The 14,897-nt window shown below is 30.6% G+C and overlaps 1 protein-coding gene across 1 annotated transcript in view; it reads left to right on the top strand.

The window, feature by feature from the left end:
* The window catches only part of LOC111618451 (transcription factor collier-like), a 67,577-nt gene that overhangs the window by 43,826 nt on the left and 8,854 nt on the right, over positions 1–14,897 (top strand). Inside the window, exons 7-8 of the mRNA XM_023359995.1 lie at positions 3,170–3,221; positions 3,296–3,358. Coding sequence (XP_023215763.1) covers positions 3,170–3,221; positions 3,296–3,358 — 115 coding nt within the window. The remainder of the gene's footprint in view (positions 1–3,169; positions 3,222–3,295; positions 3,359–14,897) is intronic.

The raw sequence follows: 14,897 nt of genomic DNA on the forward strand, positions 1-14,897 counted from the left end.
CTATAACACTGTTGATTATTCCGTTTTATATGAATTCCATGTTGTACGAGTCACTTAGATTTTACAAATACGTGTGCCGGGCTGTGAACGGCTCACATATTTGTAAAATCTAAGTGACTCGTACAACATGGAATTCATATAAAACGGAATAATCAACAGTGTTATAGGGGGGTTGACTGTTGTATAAAATATACACGAGTTCATTAAATTGAATTTTATATAACTGCTTTTAAGTTAAACTTCTGAAGTTATTTTTGTAATTAAGCAGGAATTTTTGAGATTTTTACAAATAATATATTTATAAATGTATAAAATAAAAGTTTATAATAGATATATTGAAATTTTATGTGTTAAATTTACTTTTTAGCTATTACTTGACACAAGATTCCAGTTAAGTGTGTAGAAATATGTTAGAAAGTGTTGAATACTTCACAGAAAGGGCTGAAGTTCGATGTGAAAAACATACCGAAAATAAAAATTTTATATCTTTAGTTTTTAATCTTTTATTATTTAAATATATATATATTTTAAAATTTCGTTTAGATGTTTACGATAATTAAGTAAGACGATAAAAGAGAACGGCACGAAGAGAATTAAAACGTTTATCAGTTAATACATTAATAAAAAGGAGAATTTAATTTAAATTTCTGTCGAATATTCAGAGAGGAAAATAATTTTCATTTGCCAACATTTCTCATCAAGTGTACAGAAAAGTCCGGATGAAGAATCAATGGGAGGAATAGTCCCTAGCGTCCTCCAGCTTGCACTGGGAATATGCTCCTATTTAAACCCTCTACGCCAACATCCTTTACAACCAATGAGAAACCGCAATACAAATAGCTTTTTCTTTTTTTATTTTGTACATTTCCATAATCTGACAGTTGTATAGATGTTGTGATAAAAATCAAACAAAACTTGGAGAATATTTCCGACTTGTGTCAATACAGTTTCTCCGTAACCTAACAAAGACAAATCTTGTACGGTACAAGTTGTGCGAAGGTCAGGTACAGTACGTCAAGGCACATCTGGCCGGGAACTCCTAATCAATATTATTGGGACAGAGCTATCACGATTTGATGAGTTGCCATTCAGGCAATCCAGTCAAGTCGGAAGCTGGTGGCCTGGTCCCCCTTGGGAGCTGTCGGTCGGGCCACCGACCCATCTCTCCAGATAACGTCTCTTGCATCTGCAATCTCTATGGCGACTGGCGTGAAATCAGTTCGGCAGTTGTCCTGGGTTAGGATCGTGAAACGACCATAAAGTCTGTGTCGACACTTGAACCTGCGTATGTTGTGATACATGGAGATGCATGTGCATCGATGACTATGTTTTCATGACAACTACCGTCATCTGACCCTCAACCGCATCCCATATTGAGAAATGATGCGTTTCGTTGCCTTTAATTATACCAATTAGATTACATCAACATTACTTGCTAATGTTACGTGCGTAACACAAGCGAGCAACCGATACAATCCAGTTTGGATATTGCCTTCATTTCAACTCATTTTAATAATCTTTAACTATATTCAATTGCTATCGTATTTAGGCCAAATTCTAACACTAAAAATACAAACTAAGCACTTGTTTTGAGTGTTAAACTTAAGACACTTCATTGTATTTTTCTTTTTTAAATCAAAATAGCTTAGCCATATTTTGTTTGGAGTAATAAACTAATTAATTCATATTTATTTATGTAAATAAATTGAAAACTTTACGTAATTTATAATAAATCTATTTATTAAAACTGTAATTTCTGATATAAAATTAAACAATTAATTACATTTTATGTAGAAAATTATATGTTAATTTTAAGAGCAATGAGAAAGGAACAGTGTGGGGTATATTCTACAGCTTTTAATAGATAATAAATGAAAATTATCAGCTAATACTTTACGTTAATATTATTATTTTATTTATTATCAGTGCAGTACAGTACAGTAGCCTAGTTATAACATACACAATTAGGCTACAAGCCTATATCCTATATTGTTCCCAGGCAGTGAGTGACATACAGTACCAGTCGACCTCCCTATAACATGGTAGATACGTTCCGGTTTTTATGAATCCATTTTCTACGAGTCCAGCCAATCACAACCCAGCACATATGCAGTTTACGGACTACGGAGTTGTAATTACCATTTTTATACATTGTTTCAAAATGACTCTGACTTTCAATTCTTTGACCATCTGTTAGAATTCCTAACCTCTGTTTTTGTATTTAAGAGGAAAAAACGGATTAGTCAATGTTTCAACTGTTTATTATTCTTTTTATTTTTTTTATAACTAAATCTCTTGTAAAGTAATAAAATAATTCGGTAGTTAATAAATTCATTTCGATTATTAAGTAGTAAATTAGTCATTAATTAAAGGTTAAAATACGAAAGTAACAAATGAATTTTGATGAATTAAATAGGTGTTGTCACGTGGAAGGGTGATAAAAATGACAAAGATCGGTAATGGTTAAATGATATTCGCTTATTGTCAATCATAGTTAATCCGCAAAGAAAGAGAATTGCAAAGAAAGCATCGATTTTGTAGAGCAAAATATTCCCGGCAGTCACACATCAGATACTTATCCGAGTCACATGATTCGAATCGGACCAATAAGAACGGTTGTAGTCGGCGGTGTGTCATTGCCAGAACACCCTTGGGGAAAGCCAGACAAATATCTCGGTGCCTGCCATTAGCCACAACACTACTTTTATCTGCTGGACTTTACAGCCCGCAAGGGATAGAGGACTCCAATGTCATCCATCTTAGAAGTCACTGTACAAGGTTGCTGATAGCTTGACCAATCAGCGCACGACTTGACATATATCGGAGTTACCTCCTACTATTCTTGCCATATGTTGTACCAATTGTCTATCCGCTTCTTTCCGGCCACTAATATCATTTGTTTCTTGTACAACCCATAATCGCTTCTTTTCTCTAACATATCACTCCGTCTCCAACCTATTTAAAACATTTTAAACTTTTACCCTTTTCTACTTTTTTTTTATTTTCTTTTTTTTTTTACAATAAAGAAAACTGCAGTAAACATTTAATAAATTAAAAATTTTTTTTTTTACTTAACATTCTAAAATTTAATTCTTAAAATTTCCCATTAATTAAACCTGATAAAAATATATATATTTTAAGCAATTTTTGTAGTATAAAATCTTATATAATTTAATAAACAATGCTATTCTTCTATAGAATTGTCTATATCATTATATTCCGTAAGTCCCTTTAGATCTAAGGCATTAATGTGATTCTATAAAGAAAAATAACATGTTTATCTCTTAATCTTCAGGTAATCATATCGACTCAAGTAAGTGTAGATGGACCCTTGCTTGCTGTTTCGGACAACATGTTTGTGCACAACATTATATCAATGATATAGATGAACATAGATGACATATTCTATACACAATGTTCTTCTGCTTCTCCTGATATGCCTTATTCCTCTTCTTTACAATACCTTATTTTTCTAAGGTAATTTAAATGCTTAGAGCAATAAAAAAAAAAGATGAGGTAATTTAATCTAAGCAATAGAAATTATATTTATTTAATAGCAGATGAGTTATTAAATAAATATAATTTCTATTTTTTTCAATAAAAAATTCAGTTTTAAATTTCTTCAACGTATATTATTAATTTTTAATGTATTTTGTGTGTGCAGTCAACACGCCTCAAGCTCCCTTCTGATATCGAGACTACGAAGCGGACATTATAATCTCGGTCTCAAATCCTCGCTGATAAATGACGAAATCCCGGTCCGGGAAGTAATTGAAACCGGCTGGTGGTTGTGGAAATCCCTGACCTGCCGAGTGAGACCAGACTGGGATTTGATGGGATCAAAGTAAAACAGAACCCGATGGCAATGGGAAAAAACCCGGCTATCTAGACTCGCCATACACAAGAACATATTGACAAAGTATACTTCCTAAGCCTTTCCTGTCGGATAAAGTATTCAGTTTTGCTAGCCACGCTGCTCCCAGTAAGAGAGGGGTTAACCGCACTGTCTGGGATTTTATTCCACCTGCATTCTTATATAAAATCGGTTGATGCTTAAGTCTTCTTGCACTCAAATGACTCCGTTCCAACCACACACCTATTGCCTATTGGTAGCCTTTTTTTGGTCTTTTTAAGAAGTTTCCACTTGATAAATTACTACATCTCCATTACCCTAGACTATTAATGCTGCTTTATCTTACTACCTCATCCAACAAATAGGTTGAAAATTCGGAAATGAGTCTTTTCCTCTTGTCATTGGTTCGATCCTTTTCGTTTCTAGTTCATGATATATATCTATTAAAGACGATAATGTTACGCGATAAGTTATACGTAAAAAACAAATAATTCGGATGAAGATAAATGTTTCTATAGGGGAGGGTTAAATAATCCCAACGAAAATAATATAAGATACAGGTCAATAACTACTATAGATTTTGGTTAAAGTCCAAGAATTCTTATCGATAAATCACGAGTTAATTATAGAGTAGTAGAATTTTGCCAATAAAATATTCTTAGCTCACTACTTTCGGATCACGTCATATGAATTTATAAATTCCAATTGCTTGCTTCTACCTTTTTATACGTGTTAAGTTACATTAACATAATTTAGATAGAACAAATCCCTTTATATTTTATTATAATTGTCATTGAAAATAAAAGCTAAATTATACATTTTGTATAAAATATTCTTGGCTCATCATTTACACAGTCACGTGAAGTGCATTTATGAATTCGAATTGCACGAGAATCAATTACGTTGCATTAACACTATTTATATCTAAATTTCCCTTACATTTTCTATAAAAGATTCGATAAAATGTTAACTAAGTAAAAAATTTAAATTATTCGAAACCATCCAATCAGGATAGTTTAAACATTTTTTGCGTGATTGCACGCTATTTAGAGAAAGGCCAATTACAATTGGATCACGAATTGCGTTCTTTTAAGTAACGAAACGTTTTCCCTTTTGTTAATTGGTGCTGGTTTATACCTTCATGGGAATAATATCCTTTTTTTTTTTTTTTTTTTTTTCCTGGAAAATAGTTTTGAAAAATTAAAATGAATGGTTAAAACAATTACTAAAATATTCCCCAATGAGTTAGATTTTGTAGATTTATTTCGATGAATAGAGGCAATAAGTCTAAACGATAGACAAATGATATTGCGAATAAAGAGAGAAAGCATTTACTTCTTATATTCGTCAATAAATCTATTGGCCTAAACCTAAATTTCGATAGAAAAATCGAAAGTAGTTAGTAAAGTCAATTATTCTTTCGTGCATTCTCTATTTATTCCATAATTTATGTATTAAATTGCCTAGCGACGTACTAAAAAAAAGAAAATACTTTTAACAATTTAATCGGATCCACATTAACACACAAACTACAGTTTAGGATCTGACGCTGTAAGGATAATTTAAATTTATTAATATTTTTACAGGTTAGAAATGACTTCTTGAAATCCTTAACTATAACGTAATAAATCTAAATTCAGCTGTAAATCCAATTAGATTTATTAGATGTAATGTAAACTACAGTTTAAAAAAAAGAGGAAATAGCCTCTTCTGTTATAATTAAAGCTCATAATAAAGTGTAAATTCCAGTTAAATCTAGTCAGGATCGAATTATACATACACTAATAAACTAAACTATAGTTTGGGACCTTTATTATTTATTGAAGAGAGAAAAGATCCAATTGTAAATAATACGTTGCTGGACCCAATTATTGTTTTTGAGCATCGATTCGTGCTGTTTCCGACTCCATTTTAGTGTATTTTTAAGTAAAAAAAAAAGCATCAAAATTACGTTGTAACATTGGCGAAAGGCAATGTTAATTTATAAAGGCGGCCTAGCCACAATTGGAAGGAAATTGGTTGCTGTAAGAAAATAATAAAAGTTAATAGAATCGAATCATTTAAACTCAAATTAAGATTAATATGTCGGGTGAATAATTTTACCGAAAAAGGATTAAAGAAACGATAGTTCTTGGAGTAAAACAGTCAAATAAATGGAGATCGGATTAGTAAAATGGAGGAAATTTCTTTAAGTCGAATGTTCTGATTTCTATTATTATTATTATTATTTTNGAATTGCAAAAGAAAGCATCGATTTTGTAGAGCAAAATATTCCCGGCAGTCACACATCAGATACTTATCCGAGTCACATGATTCGAATCGGACCAATAAGAACGGTTGTAGTCGGCGGTGTGTCATTGCCAGAACACCCTTGGGGAAAGCCAGACAAATATCTCGGTGCCTGCCATTAGCCACAACACTACTTTTATCTGCTGGACTTTACAGCCCGCAAGGGATAGAGGACTCCAATGTCATCCATCTTAGAAGTCACTGTACAAGGTTGCTGATAGCTTGACCAATCAGCGCACGACTTGACATATATCGGAGTTACCTCCTACTATTCTTGCCATATGTTGTACCAATTGTCTATCCGCTTCTTTCCGGCCACTAATATCATTTGTTTCTTGTACAACCCATAATCGCTTCTTTTCTCTAACATATCACTCCGTCTCCAACCTATTTAAAACATTTTAAACTTTTACCCTTTTCTACTTTTTTTTTATTTTCTTTTTTTTTTTCAATAAAGAAAACTGCAGTAAACATTTAATAAATTAAAAAAATTTTTTTTTACTTAACATTCTAAAATTTAATTCTTAAAATTTCCCATTAATTAAACCTGATAAAAATATATATATTTTAAAATTTCGTTTAGATGTTTACGATAATTAAGTAAGACGATAAAAGAGAACGGCACGAAGAGAATTAAAACGTTTATCAGTTAATACATTAATAAAAAGGAGAATTTAATTTAAATTTCTGTCGAATATTCAGAGAGGAAAATAATTTTCATTTGCCAACATTTCTCATCAAGTGTACAGAAAAGTCCGGATGAAGAATCAATGGGAGGAATAGTCCCTAGCGTCCTCCAGCTTGCACTGGGAATATGCTCCTATTTAAACCCTCTACGCCAACATCCTTTACAACCAATGAGAAACCGCAATACAAATAGCTTTTTCTTTTTTTATTTTGTACATTTCCATAATCTGACAGTTGTATAGATGTTGTGATAAAAATCAAACAAAACTTGGAGAATATTTCCGACTTGTGTCAATACAGTTTCTCCGTAACCTAACAAAGACAAATCTTGTACGGTACAAGTTGTGCGAAGGTCAGGTACAGTACGTCAAGGCACATCTGGCCGGGAACTCCTAATCAATATTATTGGGACAGAGCTATCACGATTTGATGAGTTGCCATTCAGGCAATCCAGTCAAGTCGGAAGCTGGTGGCCTGGTCCCCCTTGGGAGCTGTCGGTCGGGCCACCGACCCATCTCTCCAGATAACGTCTCTTGCATCTGCAATCTCTATGGCGACTGGCGTGAAATCAGTTCGGCAGTTGTCCTGGGTTAGGATCGTGAAACGACCATAAAGTCTGTGTCGACACTTGAACCTGCGTATGTTGTGATACATGGAGATGCATGTGCATCGATGACTATGTTTTCATGACAACTACCGTCATCTGACCCTCAACCGCATCCCATATTGAGAAATGATGCGTTTCGTTGCCTTTAATTATACCAATTAGATTACATCAACATTACTTGCTAATGTTACGTGCGTAACACAAGCGAGCAACCGATACAATCCAGTTTGGATATTGCCTTCATTTCAACTCATTTTAATAATCTTTAACTATATTCAATTGCTATCGTATTTAGGCCAAATTCTAACACTAAAAATACAAACTAAGCACTTGTTTTGAGTGTTAAACTTAAGACACTTCATTGTATTTTTCTTTTTTAAATCAAAATAGCTTAGCCATATTTTGTTTGGAGTAATAAACTAATTAATTCATATTTATTTATGTAAATAAATTGAAAACTTTACGTAATTTATAATAAATCTATTTATTAAAACTGTAATTTTTGATATAAAATTAAACAATTAATTACATTTTATGTAGAAAATTATATGTTAATTTTAAGAGCAATGAGAAAGGAACAGTGTGGGGTATATTCTACAGCTTTTAATAGATAATAAATGAAAATTATCAGCTAATACTTTACGTTAATATTATTATTTTATTTATTATCAGTGCAGTACAGTACAGTAGCCTAGTTATAACATACACAATTAGGCTACAAGCCTATATCCTATATTGTTCCCAGGCAGTGAGTGACATACAGTACCAGTCGACCTCCCTATAACATTGTTGATTATTCCGTTTTATATGAATTCCATGTTGTACGAGTCACTTAGATTTTACAAATACGTGAGCCGTTCACAGCCCGGCACATGTATTTTTAAAATCTAAGTGACTCGTACAACATGGAATTCATATAAAATGGAATAATCAACAGTGTTATAGGGGGCCGACTGTACCCTGAAATTGAATACTGTATATCACTCGCTATTTAAAACTATAAATTATTCAGTAGAATATTTTTCATATATTTTTTTTTTTTTTCTCTTAAAGTAGAAATTTGTGCTATTTGAACATCGATATTCACTATATAAGGGTTTTTAAAGTAAACATAAGCATGGATCGTTAGCTTCTTTAGATCTTTAGATGCAAAAATAGACTTCTAAAATTAAAAAAAAAGTATTTAAACAAATTAGATATGTATATATATTCGTTTATCACAATACTAAAACAAGCTGTGACCTACTTTATATACAAAGAGTAACATTAAAGATAAAAAAAAATCATTAGTCTCATAATGATATAAGATAAACAATAGACATAAAATAAGTAATAAATTGAAAAATAATTATTTTTATTATATATTCGAACGTGACCAAGTGTAATAAATGTGTTGAATTCATTATTTTACATACCCAAAAATTTCGTTTATGTCTTCGATCTTTATCATTCTCTCTGTTAAACGACCTTTCAACCACCTGGGTTACCTATTGTTACATAAAAAAAGAATTATCGCTTTGTATCACTTCCATCCGCTTTTTTGAATGGTAAAAAAATATATTTCGAAATATAACCGACAAAAAATGAATTCTATCAGAAGTAAAAAACTATTTTCGGAAGGGATTTACATAGTACTTAACAAACTTTCAGCTTATGGCCTATTAGTTTAAGATCTTACCTTATGAGGTTCCAAGTTATATAGCTTTGAGGCCTGGTGTTTTTAAATTTATTAATGTTTGTGGATGAAAAGGGACTTTTATATGCTATAACTTAGAGCTATAATTTTTTAAAACTATCAAACGTTTTTGTGCCGAAAACTGTCTAATTAGCAACTTTATTAAAAAACAAAACGCATTGTCTAAGATTTTACCCTTGTATTTATTTTAGTAAGAAGGAAAAAAAAAAACTCTTAACTGTATTAAACTTTTAACTCAAATTGTTCTTAGATTTAAGAAAGAATCCGATCTTAGACTACCTTATCTCGTATCCGTAGACTAATCGATGGTGGAAGAACAAATCTTCTCCACTAGATTTTTCCTTTATTTCCCCGAAAAGAAAAAGAGCCAGATACTCATTTGTCAATAAGCAAGACAGAGAATTTCTATAACAATTTATCTATTTTTTGTATAGGTTGACCTCTACGAACAATTTTATTATTGTTAAGAACACGCAGTTAAGTCCTTTATACAGATAAACTATAACATTTAAAATGACTAAATGTAGGGCTAATTTTTAATTTTCTATATTTACTGAGTTGTAATTAGCCCTATATTTACACAATTAGCACCTTTATAAAGTTGTATCTAGTAAACAAAGTTAATCAGTTTCAATAATTAGACTTACAAATGTTAACTCTACCCTTTAGTTTTGCTACCCTTTCAGAAATGAATATTTTTAATTTCACTTTCAATTAGATGTATAAATAGAAATGATTGTTCCTGTTTTATTTTCAGTTTTGTTCCCAGAAGGAAAGGAGAAATTCAAAACGTCAGAAAATTAAAAAGAAGGATCAGTGAATATTTTATCCCCTAATCCAAACACTCGACATGTGTCTAGGATGATAATCACACAAGGAACAATTTTGACAATGAAACAACAACGGATGACACTTTAATTACATAGTAAGGTCTAGCAACACTTAAAAAAACCTAACATCAATGCCACAAGGGAAAGATTAAAATCTCAGCAACGGGTGTGGTAGATACGATGCATCTCCCAAGACGCAAAGTTTGATTATTCGAAATGTCAAATAACTTAATAATCTTTTATAAATTTATATTTTCTTATATGTAGCCATTTGTAACGATAATGGATACCGTATGTAGGCCATTACATTACGCATTTGGGAATTGCAACGGAACCGAACTTCTCCCTTGGGAAGTTAACTTCCTTTTGCTTGTCGTCTATATAGAACAAAGTGGTTATCTTTAAATCAAAAAATAAGTCGATGACTGTTTACACCTATATAGTGTTTATAGACGTGCTATAGCGCAATGTCCAAGTGAGCAGTCTTCAATATACTGTACATATCCAATTACTTCCCCTAGGGTTGGACTCGCTTGACTCATCCGTAAATGGTCTTAGTGTGGAGTCAGTACGCACCTGCTCCACACCGAAATGACACACATCCTCACCTCTGCAAACATGTGGTCTGGCCTACAATGAAGTTATATATTAGCAAACTATTTATATTAACATAATTCGTTTTGAATATAATACTACTATGCTTCTAAAGGGCTTTCCCCCTGCTCATATTGTTTTTTTTTTCTATATTGTTAATGCTTCAGATTATTGATGTAAGATTGAACATTTTATAATAATATATATATATATTATTTNATATATATATAATTTTAAATATTGTAATTAATACATTTAATTGCAATTTAAAAGACAATTCTTAATATATAACGATGATAAATTAGTAAGTTCGTTAATTAAAGCTACGTTACGTTTGCGATAGACTTTGATTTAGCATTGTAAGTTATACTTTTAGACTTTTAAATCTTATCTGTTAGTCTGGAAAATTAAGTTTATGATGTTCTTACTTCAACTGGGTTAGTCAATTTATAGAAATAAACAGAATAAATGAATAGATTTAGCTTATATGTAATAGTCTATACATTGGATTAACCAAGAAGCGACTACACGTTATAGTTATCAAAACTTAATAATTTTGATTGGTATAACTTTTTGTAAGATTGATATTAATTTAAATTGTTTTAAAGTAGTTTTTCTCCTCTAAAAAAGTTCGTATTAATAAAGTAAAAATCTACCTAAGTTCAATAGCCTTACCATATTCAATTCCTGACCACATCACTGATACGGTTTTTAGAATAAATTTTACTGTTAATTTCTACATAAATAGTATAATTTTTCGTATATTTATTAAGATAAACTATTTAATTTTCTAACGTAAAAATTAAAATGACTATTTATAAGTTTTTTTTTTTTTTTTTTTAATGGAGAAGAATAGAAGAATAGGGATTGTAAGAGGCAGAGATGTTGCGGAGAAAACATTTAAGAAGTTTCGAGTAGGTCGAGTACAAATCGGAGAAGGAATATTAAAAAAGTAGATGGGAAGAAAAGCATTGTGGTGAAAATAAATATTATTTCCGTCACACTCAATTCCGTGACAGAAAACAAATCAAATCCTTTCCAAACAGATTTTGAGAAACTCGATTTCTAACCCTAACATGTAAGCTTGTCCTAGCGAGTAATTCCATCGAGACCTCTTAAAACAGATTTGAGGATTTACCTGTCGACTCGCAAGGGACTTTCTCCTTCCCCCTCACGTAGGTTACCTACGGCAGAGACTTTTGAAGTGCTTGATACACAAAACAGTCTTGTGGGACTTACTCAGGCCACTGCCCAGGGGGTCACTACCATTGAGTGGATCAGACTCTCTCCGACTGGACGTAGCGCTTTACTTTGATTGTTTCTCCTCTTTGATCTCGATTCAAAAGGGATTTGAGAAAAATTCTGATTGAAATCGCCAATTTCTCTCTCTTTTATTTATCCATAAATATACTTTAATATCTAAGAAAATTTCTTTTAATTAATTAAAGTATTCTGTTGAATTTTAAGTTCTGTTTTCTCTTCATTTAAATCAAATTTTGTTTTAATTTTAATGACTTTTAAATTTAAATTTTAATTACATTTAACTATAGAATAATTTAAGAATTTTTGTGTTAAATTCCTTCAAGTTTCTTAACACGTATTTATGTTTATTGAACTCATTTAATTTATTTTTAATTAAAACAAAATATGAAAAAAAAATTATTAATAATTTCAATTGTTAATACGTAAAGGAAATATAAAGTTTTTTTTAAATTGGAAAATGTATGAAGGGGTTTAAAAAGAAAGTTTTTAAAAGCGGTAACACGGATTGAAACAAACGATCTCTTTTTGATCAATAGATGCCGTCACAAGATGTAATAAAATTTTCCCTAATTCGATTCCCAACTCTGTAACAAAGATGACATTTAATTTCACATTCGGTAGAAGAGAAATTAACGGAAAATGTGTCGGCAGAGACTCTTTGATGAACGTCCCTCTTACGATATTCTAGATTGATGAGAAGTGAAGATTAGAAAAACGACTTTAAATCGTAAAAAAAAAAGGAAAAAAACACTACATATTTATCTATAAAACTTAGTTTTATTTATAATTTAAATAGTTAGATAGCAACTTAAGATATTTTTCTTTAAAGTATACGTTATAGAAGATTGATATCATCAATAGTTTAGATACCATCATCATTGGGAGGTTTGGATCATCATCTTTCTCGCTTTTTCGCTATCTTATATTATTGTTGTATATCCGTAGAACAAAATAGGACCATCGTCCACTGGAGAGAATAGTTTTTGGATTCTTAGGCGAAGGATACGGTCCTTTATTTTTAAGGAACACCATTCGCCCGCCCGGTGATGGGTGACGTAAGAAAGGAAAAAAAAGAGTATTTACTTTTATCTAAACACAACCTATCTCGCTCTTATCCATGTGGAAAATTACAAAATATAGCCGGGATTGGGCCAAGTTCAAGTGGGATTTTATTCGAAACGATTTTGTAAAAAAACAGCAAAGAAAGAAAAAAAGGACCTACAAACGTGTTGCCTAAACTATACAAGTTTCTGATGAATTCATATTTTTAATTAAAATAATAAGTTATTTCTAGTAAAGTTTATTATAGGCCAACTCCCAATCACTTACAATTTTAGATCGAGTTAAAGTCATAGTTTACACACCCTTTGACGAATCTAAATATGAAATATTTATATAATATATAGAGAAAAGTCTTTCTTAACAAGTTTTTTTTTTTTTTAATTTAAAATATTTTTAAACAAGAATTATAATAATAGGAAACGTAGATTGACCAACATCAACTTATTAGACTCATAGACTACGGAATGATCGATCATTGTGACGTTTTACTTGTTTCCATTAAGATCATTAAGAAGACAGGTTTTTTAATTTTGGAAGAAGAAGAAGAAAAAGAAAAAATTGGGGCAAAGTTTATTTACAGGAATCAAACAATATTCCATTAAATATAGCGAATGCTCTCTCTGCTTATTTGTCACCATATACAAAAGTGTCTTCTTAAATTGATATTTATACCAGTCTTTGCTTGATAACACAAGATATAAACTCCGGCTGTGTCACGTGACATTCGCCCCTTAGCGTTGACGTTTGACGGGACCCGGGGGATCCTTCGTCCCCTATTGAAAGCTAGAGAAACACCGGGAAATGAATATGCACTCTAGGTTTTAGCATCCATCCATTATTTAAGTGGAACTGCCGTTTGCTCTTTCCCAGGGAACCATGAGTGGGTACAAGATGCAAAATTTATGAAGAAGACCAAGATAGGAGGGCCTAGAGTGTTTTCCTTTGTCTACAATAACGCGGCATAGTCGATGGCGTCATCGTTGCAATTGTTCGAATTTTTTTTTTTTCTTTATTTAATTTGTCTTACGTACGAGTCTCGGTTTTAGATGTAAATTATGTTAAGTCCATTATTATAAACCTAGTAAATATGGGTTAATTGGACAGATATATGAATAATTGACTTCTGGATTAAGTTTATGTTTCGCATTACACACTCTCAAACATTATTGCTATTTCCTAGCAATATATTATAATTGATCAAATTCGTGGCTCTTACTCAAATTGCCCCGAATTTTATTTATTTATTTATTTGATTTTCCATTCTGTAAATAAACAAATATTAACTTTTAGATTAAAAAAATAATAATAATAAAATTTTACATCTATTCTTCGTTAATTTAATTATTTAGAGTCGATTTTTCTTTTGTATTTTTAAAATTTAATTGCACTTCTCTTCGTAATTGTTTAAAAAAAAATGGTTTTTAATTTAGTAAAATATAACTTTATACTTTAATTTTATAAGAATTTTATTAATTTAAACTCAATTTAGGCCTATATATATATATATATATAGAAAAAGCATATAAAATATAAACAAAAGTATTTTTCTATAGTGTATTTCAATTAAAAATTGTAATGTATATAAAGTTAAATTACAACTTTAATAATATCAGATTCTGTAGATTTGTTTTTATTTTTTCATATTAAATTCATGGGATTTTAATAATAATAATTTTAATTAAAAAAATAGACTTTTATAAACATTTTTTTTAACTCTACAAAACACAAATTTAGATAAATTTAAAAAAAAATTCATTTTAAATCTTGTTTTTGTTTGTGTTTTAATTAAATTTATATGATTATTAAATTTTTTAGGCTGTACAACTTAGGTTCAAATATTAAATAAAAATATTAATTAAAAATTTTTTATTAATATAATCCTTAAAATCACGATATTTTATGATTATAGAAGACTTAAATTAAGAAAGATGCAAGTGAGAAATAATGTAGCCTTATTTTATACTTAATTATTATGTTTAAATGAATAATTTTAATGAAATTTAAAGCTATTTAACA

This window comes from Centruroides sculpturatus, unplaced genomic scaffold (assembly GCF_000671375.1).
Source record: "Centruroides sculpturatus isolate CEXI.00-Female unplaced genomic scaffold, Cexi_2.0 scaffold5, whole genome shotgun sequence".
In the NCBI taxonomy this organism is placed as follows: Eukaryota; Metazoa; Arthropoda; class Arachnida; order Scorpiones; family Buthidae; genus Centruroides; species Centruroides sculpturatus.